Genomic DNA, 16,989 nt, shown 5'->3' with positions numbered 1-16,989 from the left:
ATAAAGCATATTAGGCATACTTCCTAAATAAGCTAGTGCTCACATCTAACAATCATCGTTTAGCATTCTAAGTTTAAGTATATAAATCCTACGAATTCCTAGTTCGCTTAAACTAATGCTCTGATACCAACTGTGACATCTCCATTTTTCACTGCCAGGAAAGACCGATTTGTTTATGCTTTGTTTAAAAATCAGAGTACATTTTAAATAAAAGTGTTGCGGAATTTTTTCCCAAAAACAAAATATGATAAAGATTTATCAAAAACATTTCCAAAAAAATGTATTTCATTAAAAACCTCGGGATGCCATGTTTGATACAGATCAAAAGCATAAACAGTACAATATACGCCTTAATACATTATTTCGTATTTACAGGCCTATAATCCCTTAACTCTCATCCAACATCTATGCTCATGCGCCACTACCTGTAATACAAGAAACCGAGTGGGCCAGGCTTGGGAGCCTGGTGAGCACATAGGGTTTTCAATCCACAATAAATAAGTTTTTTAATTTCATCGACCAACAATAACCCGATTACCCGTTCCTGTTATCCTCACATTACGTCCCTAAAACACCTATCATAAGCGACCTAGACTAAGGATCAATATCGGGATGGACACTACAGCCAAGGGGGTTCCTCAGCAATAAATGTCCTAAAGACAACCATGTAGGGGATGGAGTACACCATTGAACACATCGTTCACAAACACCTACAGGTTGCGAGCCTGCTAGCGTTCCATTGGATTGTCTAGAAGAGTCTGTGGTTGTCATCCATACTCCGCTAGATAACAGAAGCATCAACAACAACATCGAGGCTTCTCATCATTTTATCACACATCATATATTACATCTACCCATGTTTTACCCCAACATTTTTGTAGATATAAAATACATATACAGTTTAAGTCATTTAAAACATGTATAAAAACGTTCATCCAGCATAGACAACAAGTATTCAGATAATATGCACACATATCACATAATTCATATAAAATACTTCATATCTATGTGTAAGATGAAAGTAACTATGCACTCTCCTGGTAAGGTGGTGACTGTGTACTTGGACAACACTTCGTTACTCTCAAAACAATTTTCCTTTGACAAAACCTAGTATCATTAACACTAGAGTTTAGTCTAATATTTACCGAGACTAATTAATAGTCTAGAAATTATTACTATTATATAATCGTGAAACAATACTCTTCACCCACTATGTACAGACAAAGGCCGAACATGAAACACCGGAGGGCAAGATCATTTTGGCATAAAGCACTTCTGAATCCAACAACCTAAGCGGCCCTCCAAACCAGATTCCCCATACCGCGAGTGGTTAAAAAGACATTATAACGACACTTATATAACTTATAATAATAGCCTAAACACTCATTATAAGGTCCTAATAACATTACTATATTAAAACATAAGTTATACTAAAGATAGGGTAGATATAGCTTACTTACAGCGAGTTTTCTCGAAGACCGGGCTCCGTCGAAGCAGAGTTTCTGAGCCGAAGGGATCATTTCTCAGGGCTTCCTTTGAGGGCTAGGGGGTTTACCTAGACTTTGGAGGGATGAGGGGGGGGGGGGTTGGGGCTTAGAGAGAGAAAGTAGATAGAGAGAAGGGTTTGAATGGTGTGGAGAATGAGGGAACCCGACACCTCTATTAATAGTGAGGCTGGCAGATCGAATCGTCGAGTCAGAGGACCTACTCCACGAGTCAGTGCCACTTGTCAACTTTCTGGTGGCCATACGTGTGTGACCTATATTGTGCCACGTTACCCCTTTTGCAGCAACATCCTTCCGACTTCTAAACACCGTAACTTTCCCACACGATCTTCGTTTTCGACGTTCTTTATACCCACACATAGGTAAAAACAAGATCTACAACTTTCATTTAGACTCCGTCGGCTAATTCTCGACGGATCTTAAATTTAACAGTATGAGGAGATTAGACTGTTAAATGACCGTGAAAAATTCGTAACTCCCTCATACCGACTCCTTTTTCTTCTGTCTTTTTACCGTTGAGTTCCTATTTATGAGATCTTCAAATCTCATTTAGGTCGTGTAAGCCAAAAACTGCTCAAACTAACATTCGAGTTTCAGGTCGTGCACTGCTATGCCAAATCTTAGAAAATTCATAACTTCCTCATACGAAGTCAGATTTGGGTGTTCTTTTTATGGATGCTCTCGTTTTAACATATTCTACAACTTTCGTTTAGATTAATATGGCTAAAAGTCTCTGTATCATAAATTCACTATTTACGCTTCCCGATGTCGTGCTGGTTCCGTCGCGAAACTTCAACGGGTCATAACTTCTTCGTTATAACTCGGATTTCGGTGTTCTTTATATCCCCAAAATCCTTGTTTTGACCACTACAAATTTATGTAAAGATATCGGGTTTATCTCACACTTTAATTTTGATGCTTATTTTTATCCTTTATTTATTATACATTTATAAATAAGTAATAAGCACATAAATGCACATAATTCACATAATACTCAAATAATTCATCTTTATTACTAAAAAAAGAGTTATAATAGTTGACCTAGACTATTACATCATCTATTAATGCTTAGCCCCGAAACCCGGACGTTACGTGAAATAGACCCCGTATCCGGTTGATAAGACCGAAGGGGTAGGTCGGGCACCCAAATATGCCTAACAATATGATTATGTTATGTGGTAGTGGTAGGGGTGAAATATACGTCGTAACCAGTTGAAAGAAACTGAAAGGGTAGGTCGAGCACCCAGATATGCTCGACAGTTAACGGTTGAAAGATACCGAAGAGGTAGGTCAAGCACCCAGATATGCTCGATAATTACCGGTTGAATGAGACCGAAGGGGTAGGTCGAGCACCCAGATATGCTAGGCAGTTTCTGGTCAGATCAAACTGAAGGGGTTGGTTGGACACCCATATATGCCTGACAATATGATATTATGTGGTATGATGGGGGAACTCACCAAGCTTCATGCTTACGGTTTTAAGTTTTGGTTTCAGATACTTCTTCAAAAGGAAAGGAGTTGGCATGATAACAACGCATCACACTATGGCTTTCCGTATTATGAGATATTTGGGAGTTGTACTATGATATTATCTTTTATGATATGATTGAATGTTTTACAAACTGATTTGTTTATTACATGAGATGACACTATTGATGTTTTCATAATTACTCAATTAAAAACAAATTTTTTGATCTTAAATTTTGGGATGTTACACTCGACGAGGAAAGCCAACTAGGGATGGCTCTGCGAGGAAAGCCAATAGATGTTGGCTTTATGAGGATAACCAAGTAGTGTTGGCTCAACGAGGATAGTCAGTTAGGACTGACTCTATGAGGAAAGTCATTTAATGTTGGCTCAACGAGGAAAGTCAGTTAAATCGTTATTCTAGATGACCAATTCGACACATGGTTCACCTAAAGATAGGTGAATTGGAGTGATGTTGGCTCTACGAGGAAAGCTACGCAAACCTTACCAGTAGTCGAACTAGGGTCAAAGTAAAGGGTATTTTTTTTTGTGAAATATACAATAAGAAAAAAACCCGCAATTTTATTAGATATAAAGTTCAACTTCCATAACAAAGTTACATTTTAAAGTTCACATCTTCGTTATTTCATTTTGGTTTTTGAGCAGGTTCATTAGGTTGTGTTTCTTGTGGTTTTGGTATATGTTTATTAGTTTGTGGAACTTAGTTACTTTCATTAACCTTATTTTTTTTGGAAGTTTCTTCACGATTGTTGTCTCCAACATCTAACTGTTTTTTGAAAAAAAAAACTTTTAATAACAACCTACAATCAAAATATATGAACTATAAACTTGATTTCAAGTTTCAACAACAGTCAGCAAATAACAACCTACAATTAAATTATCATTTATCAAGATATATCAACTATAAACTTGATTCCAAGTTTCAACAAATAACAACCTACAATTAAAATATATCAATTATAACTTGATTTCAAGTTTCAACAACAAATAATCATTAAGTATTAACCCCAAGTCCCTAATTTAACAAAATTAATTAGTAATTTCTAATTTTTCAAACATAATGACAAAAAATCGGAATTTGAATTAACCTAAATACATAATAGGATTGAGTATTTTTTATACTAACTTGTTTCATTGTGATGAATGAGCCGAGGAGTAGGTCGCCGAAATTCTCCCTCCGGCAGACGACGACAATTGAGAAGACGATTAAGGGCTGCGATGAAGTCGACGATAGGATGAGACGATGAGTCGATAAAACAGAAGACGAGTTGACAATTGAGAAGTAGACGATCACAGAAGGATTACGAGTTTACATCCGTTTTTTTTCTCATTAAATTAATTGGACTTAATACCTCTTTGTTTCAATAAACTAGTTAGTGTGGGCTTAAACTTTTTGAATCATTTGAGCTCGTTTGTATTTTGGACCATTTAGAAATAACTTAAATTTTTTAGGATAGTTTAATTTTTTTCCGATATAAAACCGCAGCATAAAACAAATTTTTCCAAAAAAATTAAACTACTAAATTTGTTTTGAGGGGTATCTCGGGATACCCCGGGATCTATAGTGGATCCGCCATTGAACCTTACGTAGGAGTAGGGAAGTGTAGCTTAATGAAATTGACACCCTTTGTACCGATCCTTAACAACAACAACGCAAAATTCTTATATTACACAATGTCCGGAGTAGCAAAAACATCATGTCTCGGGTGAGAGTTCTGATTTCATGCATCATTCTAATGTGTCATTTTACTTTCTTTATTTGCTACATACAAGGAAGATCAAGTACGGATTTAGGGTATATTTGGGTTAGCTTTTTTATGTCAAAAGTGATTTTTAAGAAAAATATTTATTAACTTATAGCTTTTAGGAAAAACTGGTTTTAAAAAGTGTTTGGATGCGAAAAGCAGATTTTTCAGGAGTAAAATGATTAAAAAACTAAAAAAACTAGGATTTTCCAGCTTTTTGAAAACTTTACTTTTTCCTATCGAAAAAACTGTTTTAAAAAAACGCTTTTGAAATACACACACTTTTTTAGCCTATTAATTTTTTAAAAAGCTAAAAAGCTAATAAATTTTTTATTTTTAAAAACTATCCCAAACACCCTCTTAATGGATATTTTCCTTCTTTATTTGCTACGGAAGCAAAAAAAAACATAAAAATAAAGAAAAGGTATAAAATATCTTTCGTAAAGCAGGCAAAAACGAGAATAGGTTTAGCGAGGGTTTAAGGCGGCCACTCTTCGTCACTTTGCCTCCTTCACAAATCCTCAAATGTTGTCAGATTCTTTCATCGCCACTCCTAGATTCACCCCTTCGCATCCATCTTATCAAACAACTAGAGACTTCTTTCAGATCATTAGTTCGATCTATCTCTCTGCAAATTGTATCAACCGTGTACATAGTTAGAAACCCATTAATTTTTCTGCAAATAAATCACTCCACTCTAGCATGTGGAGAAGCGTATGTAACCGAGCTTCTGTCAAGAAGCTGAAATCATTCGCCGATAAATCTAATTTTAGAGATACCCACCTGTTCGAAAAACCTAGACAGCTAGAGCTTCACCCTTATCGAAATCCTTCGTATGGAGAACGGGGTTTCCGGCGAATCAACGTCTTGGGTGATTCCGGTTTCACAAATTTAGGGGTTTCTTTCAGTTTATTACATCGGTCTTATAAGCGTTATGCCAGTTCCGCCGCAGCTGAGGAGATTGTTTCGACAGAAGAAGAAGACAGCGATGAAATTCGTGAAATGGTACACCATTTGAATAAAGAAATTAAAGCGGTGGAAATGAAATCTAATTGCTCCGATCACGAAAAGCAGCCGAGGTTAGTCAACGGAATTGGGCAAGGGAAGTACATTGCACTCAGGAGACGACAGATAAAGATAGAGACAGAAGCATGGGAGAACGCAGCAAAAGAGTATCAGGAACTTTTAGTCGACATGTGTGAACAGAAACTCGCTCCCAATCTGCCTTATGTGAAATCCTTGTTTCTTGGTTGGTTTGAGCCATTGAAGAACGCCATTGCTTCAGAACAGGATTTATGCAGGGAAGGTAGGAATCGAGGAGCTTATGCTCCACAATTCGACCAGTTACCTGCTGATATGATGACGATAATTACAATGCACAAGTTAATGGGTCTGTTGATGACTGGCGGAGGTCAGGGTGGCGCTAGGGTGGTCCAGGCAGCTCTGCATATCGGTGAAGCTGTTGAACATGAGGTTAGTTGCAGCAAAACTTTGATTTTTTTTCTTCCCTTTTTACAACATCCAAGGATTCAAGTGTTCCTTCTTTCTGATATGAAAATCAGGTGAGAATACACAGATTCATGGAGAAATCCAAACGAAAGGCTTCATTAAATGAGAGCCCTGATGATGATTCAGAAGCTGTGAATAACGAGCAACAATTACAGAAACTGAGGAAGAAAGTAACCAATTTAGTTAAAAAGAAAAAGTTACAGCAAGTAAGACACATAGTGAAACAACAAGATCAGTTGAAGCCATGGGGTCAGGATGCTCAAGTTAAGGTTTGTATATGAACCCTGATGGCAAAATGGTAATTATGATAATCTTCAATAGTGGATGTTGCTTTTTTCAGGTTGGTTCTCGTTTAATCCAGTTGTTAATGGAGACTGCTTATATACAACCTCCTGTTGACCAATGTGAAGATTGTCCTCCTGATATTAGGCCTGCATTTGTACACACTCTTAAAACTGTGGAAACTCCGTACGTATGGCCTCATTTATGATTTTTATTACTTGTTACTATTTGACCTTTTTTATGTAACGATGATGCATTGCTGATTGTTAATCTTATATATATAGGAGAGGAAGCAGAAGATATGGAGTTACTGAATGTGATCCTCTTGTTCGAAAAGGACTTGAGAAAAGTGTAAGTTTTTTTTTGCATATATATTCGTATCTTGTTTATGTATATATTGTTTTCTGATATGAAATATTGTTCTAATTTGATGCAAATTCTGAATTTTTTCTTTAGAGAATATTCCCAAATAATAAATAATCTTGTTATGCTATTATGATTTATGAGTATGCAAATTCTGAATTTTTTTTTGTAGACAACTTTAACTGTGTTAGGGGAAATGTTTGAATCTGCAAGAAGTATTATGAATTGGCTTGGTGATTGTGCAAAGGTATAAGTTTTATATTTTTATAAGATAAGATTAATACGTTTATTGATTTTATAAATTTTGACAGGTTATAGTAGTGAAAAGCAATCCAGTACAATGGACAGCTTCTCTTGGACTTCCTGTTGTTCAACCATACCACAAATTAGAAAGACATCTTGTGAGTTCTTTTAGTATGTCAAATTGTCAAGTAAAGTCCCTGTATTTTGACTTTTTTGCTAATATGAACCAAAGCCTTTTTGTTGTTTTTTTGGAAGGTGTAGATTAAGACATCTCTTCAAGTTTTGACACTACAACGAGAAACCGATAAGGTTAATATCTGCAACCTTTTCTTTATTATGCTAAATGCAAGAAAAATAACTTTATTTTTTGGTTATAAAAGGTGATGGTGAAAAGACAAAGAACAGCCTTTCCTCCTAACTTTGTCCACTCTCTTGATGGGTCCCACATGATGATGACAACCGTTGCTTGTAAAGAGGCTGGCTTAAGTTTTGCAGGTTCAAATCATTATTATTTCATATAATTTTATTTCTCCTTTTTTTTTCCAATAAAAATATATAAATTAAAATCCTATTTCAACTCTGCTTGATTCAGCCAGGAAAAACCCTAATTCTACTCTCCTTAGAAGTAAATGGAGTCCTATTCCAATACCCCATAAAACTATCCTTGAACCCAAAGGTCAAGATCTTGATTACATCAACATAGTTCACAGTCATCTTCTTCACTCTGATTGGGCTAAGCTAGATAAATTATTAACCAAATCTAATTCATTACGAGTGAAACACATTCTGTTAAAGCTTCAAAGCGACTACGTCATTTCCCTAAAATTCTTCAAATGGATTGAGCTTCACAACCCTAGTTTACTCACCCTCGAAACAAATTCCATCATCCTCCACATCCTCACCAAGAATCGTAAATTTGTGTCAGCTGAATCCATTTTAAAGAAGATCATCGGTTCTTGTTCTCGTGATGTAAACCTCCATTCTAAGCTCTTCGATGCTGTTCTTCACTCTTATCAAATGTGTGATTCCACTCCTCGTGTTTTCGATGCCCTTTTCAAAATGTATGCACAGATGAAGCAGTTCAGGAATGCAACAGATACATTTTGTCGTATGAAGGAATATGGATTTCTTCCTACCATTGAATCATGTAACATGTATATGAGTTCACTGCTTAGTTTCAATCGAGTAGACATCGCGTTACCATTTTACAACCAAATGAGAAGATCCAAGATCACAATCAATGTGTTCACTCTCAACATGGTGATGAATGCTTATGTTCAATTAGGGAAACTAGAGAATGCAGTCCAAGTGTTCGATGAAATGCAAGGTTTGGGAATGAACCCTTTTGTCTCCTCCTACAATACATTGATCACTGCATACATCAACCAAGGCCTTTTAACAACCGCAATTAAGTTGAAACTTACAATGGAGAAGAATGGAATAAGCCCAAATGCCATAACTTACAACACAATAATCCATGGATTCTGTAAAGAAGGGAAAATACATGATGCTTTTAAAGTTTTCCTTCAAATGAAAAGGGTAAATGTGGATCCTAATACTATAACTTACAACACATTAATCACTGCATGTTCCCAATCAGGTAAAATCGAAAAGGGTAATCAGATTTTTGAAGAAATGATAAGAACAGGGGTCAAACCTGATATTTTGACTTATAACGCATTGTTGCTGGGACTTTGTAACGAAGGAAAAACCAAGAAAGCTGCTTATGTGGTTAAAGAACTTGATAAAAAGAAATTAGTACCAAATTCTTCAACATTTTTTGTCCTAATTAAAGCCCAATGTGCTCGAAAGAACCCAGATCGTGGTTTTCAACTTTATAAAAGCATGGTGAAAAGTAATTGTCGTCCAAACGAAGATACTGTGAAGATGTTGATTTTATCATTCTTGCAAACGGATGATTATGATGGTGCTTTTGGTGTTTTTAAAGAGATGTTAAAGAGGCCTATTGGGCCTGATTTGGTTGTTTTGAGTGGGTTGTGTAAAGGGTTTTCAAAAGCTTGGAAAGATAGATTGGTTATGGATCTATTAAGCGAGGTTGATAATGTGTGTTTTAGTTATGAACGCTATGAGAAAGTTAAAAGCATTATTTGTAACTCTAATAATGAAGGTAAATAACTTGAAGAAAATGTGTAAGTTGATTTATTTAATCATGACAAAAATGAATCCCAATACAGAATGTGTGTGGGAGCAAATAATGCGTTATACTTCGTAATGTATATTCAATAAAGCTTTAAAAGTTTTTGATGTATATCGAATTAAACTTTGATATTTATGCTATCTATATCTATACTTCTATACATCTATATCTATACATTTATACAATTATATAAAGCATATTGCTTCTTTCTTGAATTTTTAAGAGGCATAAGTTTCACTTCTTAATGTAGACATCAACTTTGTATATAAACTACTATGTGACCGTAATCCTTAAAGTAATCACTCCAATCTATATAGCTTGCTAAGCTTAACTCTATAAATAGTTTTGAAGTAGCAGAAATAAAGATTGTGTAAGTAGCAATTGATTTTTTTATTATTTTATTTTCAAAAGTTTATGTTTATATTCTACCATATACACAAAGTACAATGCTATTTATGGTTACGTCTGTTTTAGATACGAAAGAGGAATGGGTCGTGAAGGTTGTGCAATCAGGGTTGTAGTTTTCTTGGTCTTGATAGATTTGTACTCTATATATTAAAGATAATAATATTTTGCAAATTTTAGTTTTATTTCACAATAAATTATTAGTTTTATCGAAATTGGTAGTTATTACTTGTATAATCTTGATGTATAAAGTACAATGCTATTTATGGTTACGTCTGTTTTAGATACGAAAGAGGAATGGGTCGTGAAGGTTGTGCAATCAGGGTTGTAGTTTTCTTGGTCTTGATAGATTTGTACTCTATATATTAAAGATAATAATATTTTGAAAACTTTAGTTTTATTTCACAATAAATTATTAGTTTTATCGAAATTGGTAGTTATTACTTGTATAATCTTGATGTATAAAGTATATGTGTTGTTTTATTTAGATCACACCCCATTTTGAACACATATGTGTTCTTTTATTTATATGTGTTATTATGAGGAGGTTTAAAAATTATATTAGTTGATTATTTGAGACTTGAGAGTTCTTAGCTGTTGAGGATATTGATAGTTAAAGAATTAGTAACTTCAATTTTGTAATCTTTCATGCGTTTGGTTCATAGGAAATTGAATAATTGAATGTAATTTAATTTGTTCAATGTTTCTAACTATAAATTTACGTATTTTATTTTGTTTGGGTAGATGAACTTCCATTTATCTTTAATCTTTTTTTGGAAACAACAATGAAATCTTTGTTGATGTTCGGATTGATTGTGATAAATAAATAATAAGTTTAGAATTTATTAATAGATAAAAGATATAACATCTTAATTACTTTTCATTTTTAATTATTTTTTTGTCAAAGAAAAAAAAATAATAAGTTAAATATTTTGTGGAACACCTTTGTTAATTTTATTAAAATAGTCAATTTAAGCTTTATAAAAATAAATGATATCTATTGATGGGTAGAGATCCTTACACGGTTACTTTTCCTTATAGACAAACTATATATGTTTTATTAAGTTCTGCAATATAAATATTTAAAACGTAAATACCAATATTTAAAACATAAATAGTTATATATACAAAGCACTCTTTATCTATCATTTATCTATCTTTTTAGCTGGTTAGTGGTAATTTTTTCTTTTGTAATGTGTTATCGACTTTTCATTCAACTGATTTCAACATACAACTTAATACAAATGCACTATAGTAACTATTAGTTATCAGCCTTTTTATCTAAATGACTAATATCTAAGAATAAAAAAAACTTAAAGCGTTATATAAATCGAAATTGAAGTATAAATATAATGTACATTTATATCGATATTCACAATAATGACTACTATTAATTTATATGATTTATGAAAAACTAACTATCATTTTTATTAACTTAGAAAATAATTTAAAAAGCATAAACCACAAAAAATATTTTTTTTTAAAAAAATAAGTAGATTATTTTTAATCGTTTATACTTTCCTATTTTTTATAATTTCAAAATACGAGTCATTTTTTTATTCTCTTATCATGGGTCAGAAGACTATAATAGGTTTTTTGTCAACATTATTTTTATTGTCAAATTGAGCACCCCTAAATATAAAACAATAGTATATAATTTGTGAAGTAATGAAGGGGGCTAAATTGGCATTAAAAGAAACTTAATTTGTGAAGGTATCTAAGGTTAGGAAAGATAGGATAAAGTTCAATGTCTAGGGACTAATCCTTAAAACTTCGTCCATAACCCCCCAACAAGAAAAAGTTCAAAGCCTAGGACCAAATTGGCATTACAAGAAACTTAATTTGTGAAGATACCTCCAAAAGTTTTTTTTGCGATTGTTCTAGCCTTTACGCACGCATTAATGGAGTAATCTCAAAATCGATCCTTTGCATCGCTCGACAACAGCATAGGAAAAAAAAGGCGAGGTAGGGTGGAGAAGGGAAGAACCCGTGTTCTAAAAGTCGCGCCATGGCGTGAGGCCCGGTGTCGCCATTACGAAAAGCCCCATAACATTGTTGTTAGGCATGACGTGTGGCATTGAGTGATATGGCGCGCCATGGCGCGTGTTTTTTCGTTTGAGACACGTTTTTTTTTTTTTTTTTTTTTTTTTTTTTTTTTATACATTTTCTAATCGGACATACAAGTATTGTGTTTTTTGTTAATTTTTGGTTATTTGTTGTTGATATAACACTTCTAAAAACTAGTTATATTATAAATATATATATATATATATATATATATATATATATATATATATATATATATATTTAAGTGGTAATATAATTATAAATTAATACAAAATCGCTGCCTTACATCACGCCTTGAAAAATGCCATGACTCGTTAAGCTTGAGGCTTGGCCTTGCCGCCACGCCACGCCTCACGCCTTTTAGAACCTCGAACTGAGAAGAGAGGGGGGAAAAAGGGTCTGCAAGTGTCGATTCTTGAAGATGTGTTGAGGCTGCGAAATCGACTCATACAATTCGGTAGTTCCTTGCTTTAACTCGTCTTTTGATTTCATGTGTCAATTGCTAGTGATTGGATTCAAGCAATCTCATTCTTCTTACTTCCAATCCTTGATATGTTATGTGATTAATCCCCAACCACGTTTTGTGTGTTTTTAATGGGTGATGGCTGTCAAAATATAGTTAAGAACACTCTCATATATGTGGTAATTGGTGAGTAAGGATTGGTTAGAACTGTGGAATAATTATCTTTCTATTTTCTCTTTGGTATCTTCGTTCATGATTTCTTTTGCTCCAATTCTCATGGATTCTTGTGTGATGTTTTTCTATAAAAAGACCATGTTTTGAACCCTCCAAAAGGTCTTCAAAACAGTCCTTTAAGGTTTCATATGTGGCTTAATGGTGGAGGAAACTCAAGTCATTAATGGTGTTTTTTCTTTTAGCAATGTTTGAATCTGCAAGAAGTATTATGAATTGGCTTGGTGACTGTGCAAAGGTATAAACTTTATATTTTTATAAGATAAGATTAATACGTTTATTGATTTTATAAATTTTGACAGGTTATAGCAGTGAAAAACAATCCAGTATAATGGACAAATCCTCTTGGACTTCCTGTTGTTCAACCATACCGCAAATTAGGAAGACATCTTGTGAGTTCTTTTAGTATGTCAAATTGTCAAGTAAAGTCCTTGTATTTTGGCTTTTTTGCTAATAGGAACCAAAACTTTTTTGTTGTTTTTTTTTGAAATGTGTAGATTAAGACATCTCTTCAAGTTTTGACACTACAACGAGAAACCGATAAGGTATATCTGCAACCTTTTCTTTATTTTGCTAAATGCAAAAAAAGTAACTTTTTTTTGGTTATAAAAGGTGATTGTGAAAACACAAAGAACAACCTTTCCTCCTAACTTTGTCCACTCTCTTGATGGGTCCCACATGATGATGACAGCCATTGCTTGTAAAGAGGCCGTCTTAAGTTTTGCAGGTTCAAAATCATTATTATTTCATATATTTTATTTCTCCGTTTTTTTCCATTAAAAATATATAAATTAAAATCCCATTTCAACTCTACTTGATTCAACCATGAAAAACCCTAATTCTACTCTCCTTAGAAGTATATGGAGTCCTATTCCCATACCCCATAGAACTATCCTTGAACCCAAAGGTCAAGATCTTGATTACATCAACATAGCTCACAGTCATCTTCTTCACTCTGAATGGGCTAAGCTAGATAAATTATTAACCAAATCTAATTCATTACGAGTGAAACAAATTCTGTTAAAGCTTCAAAACGACTATGTCATTTCCCTAAAATTCTTCAAATGGATTGAGCTTCACAACCCTAGTTTACTCACCCTCGAAACAAATTCCATCATCCTCCACATCCTCACCAAGAATCGTAAATTTGTGTCAGATGAATCCATTTTAAAGAAGATTATCGGTTCTTGTTCTTGTGATGTAAACCTCCATTCTAAGCTCTTCGATGATGTTCTTCACTCTTATCGAATGTGTGATTCCATTCCTCGTGTTTTCGATGCCCTTTTCAAAATGTATGCACAGATGAAGCAGTTCAGGAATGCAACAGATACATTTTGTCGTATGAAGGAATATGGATTTCTTCCTACCATTGAATCATGTAACATGTATATGAGTTCACTGCTTAGTTTCAATCGAGTAGACATCGCGTTACCATTTTACAACCAAACGAGAAGATCCAAGATCACAATCAATGTGTTCACTCTCAACATGGTGATGAATGCATATGTTCAATTAGGGAAACTAGAGAATGCAGTCCAAGTGTTCGATGAAATGCAAGGTATGGGAATGAACCCTTTTGTCTGCTCCTACAATACATTGATCACTGCATACATCAACCAAGGCCTTTTAACAATCGCAATCAAGTTGAAACTTACAATGGAGAAGAATGGAATAAGCCTAAATGCCATAACTTACAACACAATAATCCATGGATTCTGTAAAGAAGGGAAACTACATGATGCTTTTAAAGTTTTCCGTGAAATGAAAAGAGTAAATGTGGATCCTAATATAGTAACTTACAACACATTAATCACTGCATGTTCCCAATCAAGTAAAATCGAAAAGGGTAATCATATTTTTGAAGAAATGATAAGAACCGGGGTCAAACCTAATATTTTGACTTATAACGCATTGTTGTTGGGACTTTGTAGCGAAGGAAAAACCAAGAAAGCTGCTTATTTGGTTAAAGAACTTGATAAACAGAAATTAGTACCAAATTCTTCAACATTTTCTGCCCTAATTAAAGCCCAATGTGCTCGAAAGAATCCGGGTCGTGGTTTTCAACTTTATAAAAGCATGGTGAAAAGTAATTGTCGTCCAATTGAAGATACTGTGGAGATGTTAATTTTATCATTCTTATAAACAGATGATTATGATGGTGCTTTTGGTGTTTTTAAAGAGATGTTAGAGAGGCTATTGGGTCTGATTTTGTTGTTTTAAGTGGGTTGTGTAAAGGGTTTTCAAAAGCTTGGAAAGATAGATTGGTTATGGATATATTAAGCGAGGTTGATAATGGGTGTTTTAGTTATGTTTGTTATGAGAAAGTTAAAAGCATTATTTGTGACTCTAACAATGAAGGTAAAGAACTGGAAGAAAATGTGTAAGTTGATTTATTTAATTATCACAAAAATGAATCCGAATATAGAATGTGTGTGGGAGCAATTAATGCATTATACTTTGAAAGATCTCCTTATACTTTCATGAATTCTACACCTCATTACTCCAAAACATGCTACATGCATATTCATAAATAATATTTTATTATACAAAGATGGTCTTATTACAAAACATTGGATACAAACCGACTAAGTTTAAGTTTATTACAAAACTACCCAGGATATTGTAAAATTTAATACATACTAAAACTTAAATACAAAAGTAATAATATAAACTATTCTAATTCTTCTGACAGTATATGGCTATACTGGATGCTTATTGTCTGCAATTTATTAAAATATTGAGAGGGTAAGCGGTGATGCTTAGTGAGTTCAGTAATAGATACAATATAATGTTATACCATATACATAATTCAATATGGCAGAAGCAAAGAGGAAAAACAAAGGCATATGTGAAATCATGTGACAAGCTTTCCATAATAATTAGTGACTTGATTCAAAGGTATACAGTCAAAGAGACTTAACAATTTCAGTACTTGATAAATATCAATAACGCTTCGGCCCAAATGGCACAGAAGACATACAATTTCTGATAAATATTTTGGTAGATTTCAAGTTTTCACGCCCTGATTAACCATCAGCCAATGCCATAGAATAAAAATCATTCTCTTACGGAGACCTGTTCTACATGGCCAGAGGCTTGTATCAGTACCAATGTGAATCTAAGTCCTTTCACTGATTACATGGTCAAATGTATTATATTTGTTATCAAAATAGCGAATAAAAATAACATGGGAAAATAACCCGAAATAATAACACTGAAAAGCATATAGCACATACAACACATAACATACAATTGTTCCTATATATTGAACTCACCGTGAAATAACCGGGGGTTAAAATAGTAATTTGTGCAGCACTTCGTTACTATAATAAAGTTTCGTCGTTGAAAACCGGGCCTTGCGAGGGTAGAGCTTCAATCTGAAAAGATAAATTTCTCGGGCTTCTCGGGCACTTCGGGGTGTGTTTTGGGTGTTAAAAATAATATTGGGGCTTCGGGGGAAGTGGAAATAGCTAAAATATTGAGTTTAGGGTGAAAATGGCAATTTTCCCAAAAATACCCGGGAGGTCTCGCAGCCACTATATATAGCTGCGAGCCTCGGATCCGAAGCAAGGAGCTGAAGACAAACGTCGTAGATCTTCGACCGAAGAGAGGACCCACGATAGCAGCAGCGAGGCTCGGAAGGCGCCACTGGGTGTGAGGCGCGTCGGACGCTAGTTGGGCCGCGACTTCGGTCCAATCGGAAGGCAACACACGTCGGTATCGGATTCGACCACTATTTCGGACGCTTCATCAGGTCGAACACGGGGCAGTTTGCGAGAGTAGGTGACGTGGCCTATCCGGATGAGGCTTATCCATGCGAGATTCCTCGAAAAATGAGTCCAAACCTTCTAAAATCCATAACTTTCGCATACGGGCTTCATTTTTAACGTTCTTTATATGCACGCGTAGGTGGAAATATATTCTACAACTTTCGTTTAGACTTCGTCGGCTAATTTTGACTTTATTTTTAATATTATCATTTTTAACAGTCCGGGACAGGAAAATCCGTTAAAAATTCATAACTTCTTCATTCGACGTCCGTTTTCGTCAGTCTTTTTACCGTTGTAATACTATTGACGAGACCTTCGATTATCGTTTAGGTTGTTTTGACGAAATATCGCTCGATCTTTATGACAACCCGAAACTTTTATCATGTACAATCGATCCGTATATCAATATTTCACTTGAATTTATCATTTTATAGCGAAATTGTGGGGTCCATATGAGTGCTTTAGACTTAATATATTTTAGATATGAGTCTTAAGAAGGTATGGAAGGAGTGTAACATCACAAAATCGGGCCAAACACACCAAGGAAGGTGTGTGCAGCCGCACACCTGCGTGTACGGCCAACCAGCCACACACCCAGCCGCATACCCATCCCCAGCCACACACTTCCCTCTATATATAGAGGAGGACCCCCTTCATTCATTCTTTCCTTTCTTTTAGTTGCACTCTACTTTCTCTCACTACTTTCTCTCTCTAAAAACTTCATCCAAGAACACTCTAAGGTCCCCAAGAACGTGAATTA

General features: G+C 34.5%; 1 protein-coding gene and 1 pseudogene across 1 annotated transcript; both read left to right on the top strand.

The window, feature by feature from the left end:
* The first annotated feature begins 5,188 nt into the window (after positions 1-5,188).
* Positions 5,189-9,404, top strand: LOC145086467 (uncharacterized). Its single transcript, XM_079024227.1, has 9 exons — positions 5,189-6,211; positions 6,301-6,516; positions 6,588-6,715; positions 6,814-6,880; positions 7,065-7,139; positions 7,204-7,293; positions 7,397-7,444; positions 7,516-7,630; positions 7,728-9,404. The coding sequence occupies exons 1-9, from the start codon at positions 5,441-5,443 to the stop codon at positions 9,269-9,271; spliced, it is 3,054 nt and encodes a 1,017-aa protein (XP_078880353.1). The 5' UTR covers positions 5,189-5,440; the 3' UTR covers positions 9,272-9,404.
* A 3,221-nt stretch (positions 9,405-12,625) lies between these two features.
* LOC145089361 (uncharacterized) lies at positions 12,626-14,843 on the top strand (annotated as a pseudogene).
* The last annotated feature ends 2,146 nt before the right edge of the window (positions 14,844-16,989 follow it).

This window comes from Lactuca serriola, chromosome 2 (assembly GCF_051521515.1).
Source record: "Lactuca serriola cultivar US96UC23 chromosome 2, Lser_US96UC23_V15, whole genome shotgun sequence".
Lineage (NCBI taxonomy): Eukaryota > Viridiplantae > Streptophyta > Magnoliopsida > Asterales > Asteraceae > Lactuca > Lactuca serriola.
Note: the sequence above shows the minus strand (reverse complement) of the source record. Positions and strands in the feature narration are given on the sequence as shown.